The sequence below is a fragment of the Labeo rohita genome, chromosome 5 (assembly GCF_022985175.1).
Source record: "Labeo rohita strain BAU-BD-2019 chromosome 5, IGBB_LRoh.1.0, whole genome shotgun sequence".
NCBI lineage: Eukaryota > Metazoa > Chordata > Actinopteri > Cypriniformes > Cyprinidae > Labeo > Labeo rohita.
In genome coordinates this window covers 37,386,765-37,400,242 of record NC_066873.1, presented here as the reverse complement: position 1 = coordinate 37,400,242, position 13,478 = coordinate 37,386,765, and the positions used below count along the sequence as shown (strand labels likewise).

The 13,478-nt window shown below is 34.8% G+C and overlaps 1 protein-coding gene across 2 annotated transcripts; it reads right to left on the bottom strand.

Moving 5' to 3' along the window:
- Positions 1 to 515: 515 nt before the first annotated feature.
- On the bottom strand, positions 516 to 11,239 carry atad1a (ATPase family AAA domain containing 1a). Of its 2 annotated transcripts, none has more exons than XM_051110896.1 (10): positions 11,177 to 11,239; positions 10,533 to 10,719; positions 10,167 to 10,265; positions 9,761 to 9,881; positions 7,993 to 8,193; positions 6,723 to 6,829; positions 6,546 to 6,635; positions 6,391 to 6,441; positions 4,962 to 5,128; positions 516 to 3,491 (listed from the first exon to the last, which is right to left on the bottom strand). In XM_051110896.1, exons 2-10 carry the CDS (start codon positions 10,701 to 10,703, stop codon positions 3,359 to 3,361), a joined length of 1,140 nt encoding a protein of 379 aa, XP_050966853.1. In that variant the 5' UTR covers positions 10,704 to 10,719; positions 11,177 to 11,239; the 3' UTR covers positions 516 to 3,358. The 2 variants fall into 2 exon arrangements, with proteins under 2 accessions (XP_050966853.1, XP_050966851.1); XM_051110894.1 differs by having other exon boundaries at positions 10,533 to 10,760; positions 11,177 to 11,231.
- Positions 11,240 to 13,478: the final 2,239 nt, after the last annotated feature.

Below are 13,478 nucleotides of genomic sequence, written 5' to 3'. Positions count from 1 at the left end.
ATGTGGATTATTGTGATGTTTTTAGTAGCTGTTCAGACTCTCATTCTGACGGCACCCATTGACTGCCATTGGTGAGTAGGTGATGTAATGTTAAATTTCTCCACATCTGTTACAGTGAAGAAACAAACTCATCCACTTCATGGAAGGCCTCAGGATGTGTACATTTTCAGCAAATTTTCATTTTTTGATTGAACTATTTCTTTATGACCAAGATTTTATGTGATAACAGAAGGTGATTTTAACAAACAGCATGCATAAGATTTGAGCTCATTTCCCACTCTCTCTTCAGTGTGCTCATTATAAAACAACTTAGTACCTGATTACCAAACCAGAACAACAAACATTCAAAGCAGAACAGAGCCGCATTAAAGATGTAATCTGGTGCCAAATTGCAAAAGGAAGCCAAATCTCCCCACCAGCATGGAATTAGTGTAGGCACAGTTTGCCAAACAAGCACATTTACATGTTAAATGTCATATTGGCAAGTCATTAAAAATGCACAACATAAAAAATCATGAATCTGAATAAATTAAGACATTTATTTGAAATGTTTGATAGACCGTTAATCAAGCTGCCAGACACATTTTCCCTTCTCTTATTATCAAAGTAACACATGGAGACATTCAGCTGGCTTATAACACCGCAAACAGGAAAACACTCACTTAACTTATTTTGACAAGAGCAAAAATTTTGCATTTAGAGCTGGTCAAAGGCCAGAAACTTCAGCACGGATGGACAAAGCTGGTAGTTTCAAGAAAGAAGCTTGCCGTTGTGCCCATATTAGTACCTGATAAATGATTATCTTGATGCTGGTTTGACACTTTAAGTGATATATTAGTTATGTTCCTAGCTAAACCTTTCTGAATACACTCAGACTCATCTGAAGATCTATATATCACAGATGCTTAACTTCTTAATAGAGATACATGAAGCACCATTTGTCAGTCTCCAACCTTGCTTCAAGCGATCACTTAACTGTCTATATAGTATATGTGAACCTTGAGAGCAATTCCGTTTCAAGTAAAATACACTTTTTAGCAATTTTTTTTACTTCTACTACTAAATGCTATTGTTCACCATGTCAAACAAAATGAAAATGTGTAGTCAGATGGATCTCACAAAAAATATTTCACCCAAAAACCAAAAGATAAAAATATAGAAATTATTCTTTCACCAAAAAAAAAAAAAATAATAATAATTTACATACAAACATACATACATACATATATACACGCACACACACATATATACATATATATATATATATATATATATATATATATATATATATATATATATATGTATATATGTATATATGTATATATATATATATACATACATACACACAGTCATGGCCAAAAATATTGGCACCCTTGCAATTCTATCAGAAAATGCAAAACTTCTCTCCGAAAATTGTTCCAATTGCAAATGTCTTGGTATTCACATGCTTATTGTTTTCGTTTGCACTGCAACAGCACAAAAAAACTGAGAAGAAAAGTTAAACTTGATAAAATTTTTACACAGAACTTAAAAATGGACTGGACAAAATTATTGGCACCTTGTCAAATGTGTAACAAATAATTGCTTTTCAAGCATGTGATACTCCTGTAATTTGTATTTAGACACACCCGTGGCAAGTAACAGGTGTGGGCAATATAGTAATCACACTTGCAACCGGTTAAAATGGAGAAAAGTTGACTTAGCCTTTGTGTTGTGTGTCACACTGAGCATGGAGAAAAGAAAGAAGTGTAAAGAGTTGTCTGTGGATTTGAGACAAAAAAATTGTGGAAAAACATGGCCAATCTCAAGGCTACAAGTCCATTTCCAGAGATCTTAATGTTCCTGTGTCCAGTGTGCACAATATCATCAAGAGGTTTACAGCCCATGGCACTGTAGCTAACCTCCCTGGACGTGGACATAGCAAAATTAATGAAAAATTACAACGAAGGATTGTTCGAATGGTGGATAAAGAACACCAATTAACTTCCAAACAAATTCAAGCTGATCAGCAGACACAGGGTACAATAGTGTCAGCTCGCACTATTCATCACCATCTGAATGAAAAGGGACGCTATGGTAGAGACCCAGGAGGACACCACTGCTGACACAAAGGCATAAAAAAGCAAGACTGGAATTTGACAAAACCTATGTGACAAAAGTAAAGGACATCATGGCACTGTTTACAGAAAAAGAAATGAGGCCTTTAAAGAAAAGAACACGGTCCCTACAGTCAAACATGGTGGAGGTTCAAAGATGTTTTGGGGTTGCTTTGCTGCTTCTGGCACTCGATACCTTGACTGTGTGAACGTTATCATGAAATCGGATGATTACCAAAGAATTTTGGGGTGCAACGTGGTGGCCAGTGTCATAAAGCTGTGTCTCCACCAGAGGCCATGGGTCTTTCAGTAGGACAATGACCCGAAACACAGTTCAAAAAGCACTCAGAAATGGTTACAAACAAAGCGCTGGAGACTTCTGAAATGGCCAACAATGAGGCAAGATCTGAATCCCATAGAACACTTGTGGAGAGAACTCAAAAGGCATCCTTCAAATCTGAATTACCTGGAACAGTTTGCAAAAGAAGAGTGCTCCAAAATTCCAGTAGAGAGGTGTAAGAAACTCATTCACGGTTACGGAAAGCGATAGATTTCAGTTTTTTTTTCTACAGGGGGGTGCTACCAAATAAGTTTGGGGTGCCAATAATTTTGTCCATTGCATTTTTTGGGTTCTGTGTGGATTAGATTTGACTTTTGACTTTTGTGCTGTGCCAATGGCAGCAAAACATATACATAATTTCTCCTTATGCATAATATTTTTTTCTTTTGATTTTGGGTTGAATATGATCCAGACATGCTCCTGACGCAAAATTAAGACAGTCATTTTATCATGGCTAATTTGGTGTTGACGAAGATCACACATGCACCATTCAGTTTAACTTTAGAGTAACACTCATGCATCCTAATAAGACATTTAGACAACACTCAGTGTTTCAGGAAACCTGGTCCTGATTACTAAAACATTTATAGACATAGCAAAGTTCATATTCATCTCTCCCATATCCAAAAAATGGTATGACATCTGCTTCTACATAATATGCAACCAACAGATGATCACAACAAAAACAACTTAAACAAGTTAAAACACTGAAGAATAATTAAATTCCATTTAGTGTGTTAATTAGTATTACTGATTACTGTTATTATAAATATGCACATGGTTACTGTCTTGAGTATCTGCCTGTAAATTAATTACAGTGCAAAGTTGTAATGTTTGGGATGTAACAGAAATATGAAAGACAAGGAAAGGAAAAAGATGAGGCAGAAAGAAAGAAGTGAGAGGGAGAAAAAGTGAGAGGTTTTCAGTCCAGAGGCACCTCTCTCAGATTTGCTGGGTCAGCTGTAACTGTGGCCTGTTTGGACTCTCTCATCTTATCTAGGCCAAACAGCAGGTCCAGTTGAGTCACAGGCCTCAGCTGCGTGCTGTCCACATGCCTGAGGACACACCAGAGGACAGCAGAACAAAATCAGTGAGGAGTAATATACTTTTACATTCACTTCTGCATAACACAGCATTTCAACACTCTAAAGAATACGTAAGAATATTTTGAACCGTTTCTCTTCTAACAAAATAGGACAATGAACCAGCTAAGCAACTACTTGTGATTAAAGGAGAACTCCACTTCCAGAACAATAATTCACAAATAGTTTACTCACCCCCTTGTCATCCAAGATGATCATGTCTTTCTGTCTTCAGTCGTAAAGAAATTATGTTTTTTGAGGAAAGCATTTCAGGATTTTTCTCCATATAATGGACTTCATTGGTGCCTCGATTTTGAACTTCCAAAATGTAGTTTAAATGCAACTTCAAAGGGCTCTAAATGATCCTAGCCGAGGAAGAAGGGTCTTATCTAGCGAAACGATCTGCCATTTTTTTTTTTCGGAAAAAAAAAATTGTTTACTTTTTAAGCACAAAAGCTCATGTAGCACAGGCTCTGGGATGCGCGTTCACGGACCCAGTGTTTACAAAGCGAACATGCAAAGACTATGAAAGTGCAAGTAAGTCAAACGCTGTTTACAAACAAAAAGGTACAATGATGTCGGACGATTCTTGAGTTGTAGGAGAAAATAACTTGGAGTTTTTCGACATACTCTACCTTTTTGAGCAGGAGTAAACAGACGATGAACTTGTGGTGATTCAAAGACGTGATACTATCACGTGATAGTAGTGATGGGAAGTTCGGATCATTTTTCCAACTCGGACCTTTGAGTCTCGTTTAGCAACAAATCTTTTTTTTGAGTCATTTCGTTCATTTTAGCAAAATCAGCGTCAAGTGACAGCCCCATAAGAAACAACTCGAAAAACCCGAAGATTCGAAACAGGTGAACTAATTCCAGTACAGAACCTAATAGGATGTTGCGCATGCGCGACTGAACGAATCACTCCCCGAGACGACTCGTTCTTCCCAAGTCACATTAAAGATTCATTCAAAATGAATGAATAGTTCAAGAACGCACATCCCAGAGACTGTGCTACACTAACTTTTGTGCTTAAAAAGTATACTTTTTCAAAATTTTTCAAAAACAATGACCGATCGTTTCGCTAGATAAGACCCTTCTTCCTCGACTGGGATCGTTTAGAGCCCTTTGGAGCTGCATTTAAACTGCATTTTTGGAAGTTTAAATTCGGGGCACCAATGAAGTCCATTAAATGCAGAAAAATCCTGAAATGCTTTCCTCAAAAACCATAATTTCTTTACGACTGAAGACAGAACTAAAGTGTACTAAAGACATGAACATCTTGGATGACAAGGGGGTGAGTAAATTATTTGTAAATTGTTGTTCTGGAAGTGGACTTCTCCTTTAATGGGACCATTTTCTCCAGATATTATAAACTGCCCTAGTTTGGACATGGTGCAAGAGCTACATGTTATGCACACAAATAAAATGCTATCTTAGACATACTCATCGTCATCCAGCTGGAACTGTTGTGCGATCTGTTTCATCTGCTGTTTGCGGACATAGTCTCTAACGCGGTACATGGCGGCATCCCTGCACAGCTCTTTCAGATCACTGCCGGAGTAGCCCTCGGTTTGATCTGCTATTTCCTTCAGGTTAATCGCGTTACTTAACTGATGAAAAAAAGATTCAAATAAAATAATTTATATATATACACACTACCAGTCAAAAGTTTTTTTTTCAAAAGAATTTTCTTCTGATCACCATGCCTGCATTTATTTGATCCAAAATACAGCAAAAGCAGTAATATTTTAAAACATTTTTACTACTTAAAATAACTGCTTTCTATTTGAATATATTTTATGATGTAATTTAGACCTGTGATCAAAGTTACATTTTCAGCATTACTCCAGTCTTCAGTGTCACTTGATCCTTCAGAAATCATTCTAATATAATGATTTCCTAAACTTTTTTTTTATTATTATCAATATTTAAAACAGTTAAATACCTTTTTTAAGATTCTGTGATGAATAGAAAAATCAAAAGATTTTAACTAGCAAGGATGCTTTAAAGTGATCAAAAGTGATGATAAAGACATCTATAATGTTACAAAAGATTTCTATTACAGATAAACACTGTTTTTATGAACTTTCTATTCATCAAAGAAACCTGAAAAAATCTATGCAGCTGTTTTCAACATAATAATAATAATAATAATAATAATAATAATAATAATAATTGTAATAATTAAAATAATTGCAAATCAGAATATCAGAATAATTCTGAAAGATCATGTGACTGGAGTAATGATGCTAAAAATTCAGCTTTGAAATCACAGGAATATATTACATCTCACAATAGAAAAACAGTTATTTTAAATAGTAAAAATATATTTCAAAATTTTACTGTTTTTGCTGTAATTTAGATCAAATAAATGCAGGCTTTGGGGTCAGTAAGATTTGTTTAATTATTGCCCTTATACAGCAAAGATACATTAATCTGCATCTATTTTAAATAAATGCTGTTCTATTGAGCTTTATATCCATCAAAGAATCTAGTTTCCACATAAATATCAAGCAGCACAACTATTTTCAACAATTATAATAAATGTTTCTTAACTATTAAATCAGCATATTAGATAATTTTGATTTCTAAACAATCATTCAGCTTTGCCATCACAGAAATCAATTAAATCTAAAATGTATTCAAACAGAAAACACCACAATTGTTATATTATTTCACAATATTACAGTGTTTACTTTATTTTTGATTCCATAAATGCCATTTATAGCCATTTTAAAACCTTACAGACCCAAGCTTTTGAATGGTAGTGTAAATATATGAATGTCTGCCACTTTACCTTTAATATAAGCATTATATTTTAAGACAAAACATTGTGAAGGAATTGTGGTTAATGAAGAGCTTAATGTCTTACATTTTCTCCAGACAGAATGAGTCTGAGGATTTCCTCTCTTTGAGCTGCATTCTGAAAATGGAACAAAAATAATTATGTCTTGTCCTGATTAAGACAGGCAATTAACAAAAACAAAGTATTAAGTGTGTTTGTGTGGGTGTGTTTAGCAGACTCACAGGCAGGCCTACATGGAAGGTTGTCGGCATTCTGCGCAGTATTGCTGCGTCCACATCCTGTGGTCTGTTAGTGGCCCCCATCACCATTACCTGGACAATGACATTACACTTTTACCTTCTATTAATCACTTTTGAGGAAATGCAATAACGTCTGAAACCTGTATATGTGTGTGTTACCTGACTGCTTGAGTCAGTGTCTAGTCCATCCCACAGACTCATGAACTGGGCCTTCATCATAGCGGTGGCCTCATGGTCCATACTGGAACGATTCCTCAAGAATGAATCTGATGCAAGAAACAGATTTTATGTAGATATACATGTGATAAATGCACACTATGAAATTAACCCAAAATCAAAAGAAATTGAAAAAAATATTTTGAATAAGGAAAATTAAAACTAATGTTACATAAACAGTGCAGTTCAAAAGTCTTGGGTCAGTGAGTTTTCATTACGTTTTTAAAAGAAGTCTCTTATGCTCAAATACAATAAAAACAGTATGAAATATTATTACAATTTAAATTTTACAATTTAATTTTAAAATGTAATTTTAACTCTTCAGTGTCACATGATCACTCAGAAATCATTTTAATATGCTGTTTTTGTGCACAAGAAACATTTTTGATTATTACCAATGTTGAAAACAGCTGTGTCGCTTAATAAATTGGTGGAAACTGTGAACATTTTTTCGGGATTCTTTGATGCATAGAAAGTAAAAAAATAAAATGCATTTACTTGTAATAGAAATCTTTTTTTAATCTTTTATAAAATTAATTTAATGCATCCTTGTTAGATAAAAGCATTATTTTATTTTCTTCCAAATACTGACTTCAAATTTTTAACTTTAGCGTATATAAAATATTTAAAACACATATTGTTTAAAAAAAGTATACTTTACGGTTACATTCAAATGATATACAGTGCAACTATTTATTATTTTTAAAACAAGAAATTAAAGCAACCGCGTTTTTGCAGACTTGGATTTTCTGCAATTTTGCATTTTTTTTATGATTTGTAATTTAATATGTGATATCGGCGTTAAAAGAAGCATAACTAATTAAAATAATGAACTTTTACTGCCATTTCAGCTAGTATACTATGATAAAATGCTTGAGAGACTCTGTGTGCCACGTCCACATTCTTCAGGTTCACAGATGATGGGTCTCAGTACAGTATTATTCAAATGTCATCAGCACTGAAAATACAGTGCTCAGACTGAGCATTAAAAACATTGCAGTGATTATGTAAATGTACATGTACCACGTTTTCCATAAAACCCATGAATATAAAACACCTGCATATACATAGGGATTACAGGCGAGTTAATCACTGTAGTAGTGTTGAGTGAAATTATTCAGTACGTTCAACAAGCTAGCAGTGTAATAGTTTTTCCCATCTGTCTGGAATCCCTAAATATCTGGCAGATATTAAGACCATATTTAGTAGTTACCTATCTCATCAATGAAAATGATGCAGGGCTGAATCTTGACAGCCAGTGAGAATACAGCAGCAGTCAGCTTCTGCGATTCGCCGTACCACTTGTCAGTCAAAGTGGAGGCCTGGAGATTAATAAAGCGGCATCCAGACGCTTTCGCTGTTGCTTTGGCAATTAAAGTCTTTCCGCATCCTGGTGGCCCATACAATAGTACACCTGGGAATCGAAAAAAAAAAAAAAGAAAAAAAGAATAACATTCTTCGCTTTGATATTTCTCATATATTGCTGCTACATGTACAACAGGGTTGCACAGATTTGCTGTAACATACTTTTATTTGAGCAGAATTGCTCCACAGAGATCACTAAACTCAAATATACGTGTTTTTAGATTACTGTTAGTACTTTTTTTTTTTTTTTTTTCCCTCAGTGCAGAGAGTGTGATCATGGTTGCCAGATTGGGTTGAACAAATTTTACACTGAGCAGAAAATACATTCATTTAAAAAAAGATGGCTCTAATTGGGGGATTTAAACTCTTGATATATGGCAACCTCACGCATTAGCGCTTCTGGTGGCTTGTTACAATTGCAAAATAGCGCAAATGTCAAATTTAAAAAAACTGAATCAATAAACCACTAGGTGAAAAATGCAGATAGGGCTGTCAGTTTAATGTGTTAACTTAGCTATGAAAAAATAACATGATTAAAATATTTTAACAAAGTTAACGCACTGATCCCACCCCCAGAAATTTACAGGATCTTATATTTCATACAGTTGACTGTTGACAAATATGATACAGGGCAACAACTCCATAAATGCAGTTATGCCCTAAAATTCAAGATATTGGTGCAAAAAAATGCCCTGTATGTGTTTTGTCTCACAATTATATATAATCACACGATATCACACAGGCAGCAAGAGCAATGTTACACAAGTGCAATATGATCTAACACAAGCTTAAATGTGATTTTATGCAACAGTTCAGTAAATAAGATAAGAAAAACATATATTGTTTTTGCTCAATTTTTCAGAGTCTCCGACCAACACAGCGGTGTTTCATTTCTGAATGAATCTACGTTTTGAACGAATCGTGTGAATCAATGATTCAAAGGCGTATTCATAGAGAGCCGTTTACTTGATTCCTGAATGAATCAGCCATTTGAACGAATCGAATCGAATGAATGAATGACTCATAAAGAAGATTTACCACCACCTTCTGGCAGATTTAGTTTCTTTTAGAGTATCATTTCATAAAAATAATAATAAAATAAAAACATTAAAGTGATAGTTCACCCCGAAAAATGTAAATTCTGTCATCATTTACACACCCTGATGTTTTTTCAAACCCTTCTTTTGTGGAACATACAAGAAACTAACACTGTTGGTAACAAAACTGTTTTGGTTACTATGACTTTCATTATATGAACAAAAAATACAAATTTCTCACATGATCTTCTTTTATGTTCCATAGTTAACGTTAGGCCATTGCAGCCTAAATGTTTATGTGTAATACATTTTATGTTGAATCATTCTTTTTTTTCTAAAGCTACAATTCGTACTGTCTACTTGATACTTTCTCATTTAACACAAAAATAGCTGTAAATAATCTTTTGTGGGTATTTTCTAATTTAGAGTCTAATTTATTTTGGCATTAATTAGATTAAATATTCGATACTAACTGCAGATGATTATGCCTAATTAACTGAGAAAAGCAATGATCGTGATCTTGATCAAAACACAAACTCCAAAAAAACTGTGATTTCATATGCTTTCTCCATGTCTCACCTTTGGGAGGTTGCAAGAGTTTGGAACCACAGAAGAGGTGACGTTTCTGGAAAGGCAAGATGACAGTGTCTTGCATCTCTGAAATGATCTCATCTAGTCCAGCAACATCTCTCCAGGTCACCTTAGAAGGAAAGGAAGAAGCTACTAAAGCTACTAATCACTTGGAAGGCTGGCGGGTGGCCAGTGGTTACAGTGATTACAGGTCACACCACTTCAAAGACTTCCAATCTGTCAACACAGTTCAAAATCAGTTGAACAGAATTTGTAAAATGACAACCAATGACATAAATAAATCATGTCTTTACTACTAAGAACATGTCTTTTCTTCATTTTTTCCTGATATAATGAGAAGCAGAGTGCAAACTGATGAATGGTTTGCACTGATTGCATCAGTATCGGTGGTTACTTTGATGCTGCGAGGATCAACGAGATGAGTTGCGATGTTCATTTCATACTCCGTCAGACTGACACCCTCTACGCCTATCTGCTTCATCAACCTCTCAGCCTAAGGAGAAGGAACATGATAGATAGATAGACAGATAGATAGATAGATAGATAGATAGATAGATAGATAGATAAACAAACAATTCATTTAATAGTGTTCAAGCCGTAAAAGAATCAACTGTTTTTGAAACAAGTCCAAATGTTTATATTCATATTAAGCACTTTGAACTAGAGGCTTACATGAAAAGTTATATTTAAATTAGATGTCTTATTACATTTACTTTCACACTTATCATCAGCACACATCCAGTAGTGAATTTATCTTTACCCTTTTCTTGGCTTGGGATTTTTGTTTTTGTGTCGGGTCCAAAGCATCCACCACCCATTTGATGCTGTAATATGTTGCAGCTCCAAAGATGGTCAGTCTCACCAACATCCCCACCACCTCATTTCGGGTGAGAGGGCGGAGGAGGGCGTCCCGAGGAATGTCACTCAACATTTTGCTCCGCCCCCCGCTGTCAGCCCATTGGGCAAGAAAAACAAACTGGGTGTCAATCTAGAATAGAGCAGGTAGAAATATTCACAGTGCATCTAGTATATGACACTGACCTCTTTCTTTCTTGTCATATACTTAAAAGATCGAAATTGAAGTGGATTGACCATTAATAATTTGTAGGCTTCATATTTAATTATATGTGAAAGATATTTACAATAAATCAGTATGGAGTATAAATATTAATAGATTCGGTTAACCAAATAATAACGACGCCAGCAAATGTATAAAAATATTTGAACTCCAATACAAAATAAGAAAGAGACATATCTTCCTAAAGGACAAAAATGATTTGCGCGATTGATTTTTATTTTTTTTCAGAGACGCTAATCACAGAAATCACAGACGAGCGCCATGTACAGACATATAAACAAGGCATAAACGCCAAAACACAGTACATGTATATAAAATTCACTCACATTTCACAGCATCACTGTAATCCACACAAATCAACTTGTGTAACCACACCACAAGCACCGTCCGGAAACAATCTCTATAAACACAGGTTCCTAAGCCCGCCCTGAGATTTTTTTTTAATTAACGTTAATACAAAAATGGCATAAATAGTCCATTTACAATATGAAACTGACATGGAAGACTCAACATATTAGAAGCAGAATAAATTCAAGACAAATTATACATTATATGTATAATTTGTATACATCTACGGACTGTTAAACAACACGGACTGTTTTTGAATGAATGAATGAATAAATGAAATCAAATAAATAAATAAATAAATTAACGTTACGTTGTCTTGCTCAAAATGCAGTTTAACCCCCATTTAAAATACATTTGAATATTGACATAGCAAAATATGACCATCGTACATCGTACACAATTCTGCTTAATTCGATATTGTTGCATGTTTATTATCTAAGTTTAAAATGTATTTATTTTAGTTAGTTAGAGTAGTCCCCTTACGAAAATTAACCATGGTTGTAATATAGTAAAAGTGCAGTAACCATGTTTTTTGGCGTAGTGATTACCATTTGTAAAACCAGTTTTACTAAAAATACCATGGTTAAACTATGGTTAGGATACCAAAACCATGGTTAATTTGTAGTTACCATGGTTTAGCGATAGTAACCATGTTTTTTGGTTTTATTTGAAATAAATCCATGGTTAATTTTGAAGTAAAACCATGCTATAAACTCTCTAACACTTACTAAATTAAAGGAAGAAGCCTTGAGTGTGTGTGCAAAACAGGGAGCTGATCAAGCAGTTTCTAATTATCAATCGATTGAAGAGCAACCACAGATGTTGCTTTGGAACACACAGGGGTTTTATTAAAAATCCACATCTGTTAAAAAAATGCAGGACAGAACTATGCAGAACGTAACGTATTTACCTAAAAGTCTAATGTATGCCTTGATCTGCACAAAGTATTACTTCAGTAGTACTTAATCATCATCACCACCACAAATTATACAATATATTAGGTTTCTTTTATTGACGTTCTGTGCCCTCAATTATTTCTGACGGACCGTATTTAGCATAATCTTATCAGTTAACCAATACACCTCACAGTTCCTTCACACACCACGTGAGGGCAGACTTGGCATATTCAAATAAACTAGTGCAAGAAAGCAAGCCCGAACACTTGAGATTGTATCAGCCTCCGTAATAAGCCAGAAACATGGATGCATGTAATATATTGAAGGTTAATTAAACTGGAGAATAGATGCTTGCTGGCATCAAGGAGTCATTATCTACAAGAACAGGGACTGGTTTTGGCTGCAAGCCAGTGACTAAACTAAGAATTGCTGTGTTTGATTAGTTGCCATGGTGCTCGCATCTTCCTGTGATGGATGTAAACTGGGAGATGCATTCATCTAATTTCTTCAATCTTTCAATTAGCGGAGGAAACAGTGTGCACTTAGATAATGCGGCAAAAGAGAATTGTTATTAATCTGTTCGTCTTGCATTATTAGATATTCCTGCTAGCGCTGTTGGCTGCTATCCAAAAACATTATGTTTGAAATTATTCTCTTTTTACTTCAGCTATATCTGGGCTAAAGAATAAAGAGATTATTCTTTATTAAAAAAAATAAAAAAATAAAAAAATAAATTTACTACCTGGAAGCAACGTGTTTAAAGGAGATGTCCACTCCCAAAACAAAGATTCACATATAGTGTACTCACCCTCTTGTCATCCAAGATGTTTATGTCTTTCTTTCTACAGTCGTAAAGAAATTGTTTTTTGGGGAAAACATTTCAGGATTTTTCTCCATATAATGGACTTCAATGGTGCCCCGAGTTTGAACTTCCAAAATGCAGTTTAAATGCGGCTTCAAACTATCCCGAGTGCGGTTGTAAACGATCCCAGCCAAGAAAGGAGGGTTTTTATCTAGCGAAACGATCGGTTATTTTCATAAAAATAATACAATTTATATACTTTTTAATGTCGAACACTCGTCTTGTCTTACTCTGCCTGGACTGTGTATTCTATCTCAAGACAGTTAGGGTATGTCGAAAAACTCTAAACGTATTTTCTCCCTTCTCCCTATCTTCAAAAATAATTTCAGAATCATTCAGCATCGCTGCAGAAGTACTGACCCAGTCTTTGCAAAGTGAACATGCAAAGAAGATCAAACACCCTTATGTGATATGGGATGATTTTGAAGTTGAGGGAGAAAATACGGTTGGAGTTTTTTGACATACCCTAACTGTCTTGAGCTAGAATACACAGAGTATAGGGAGAGTAAGACAAGATGAGCG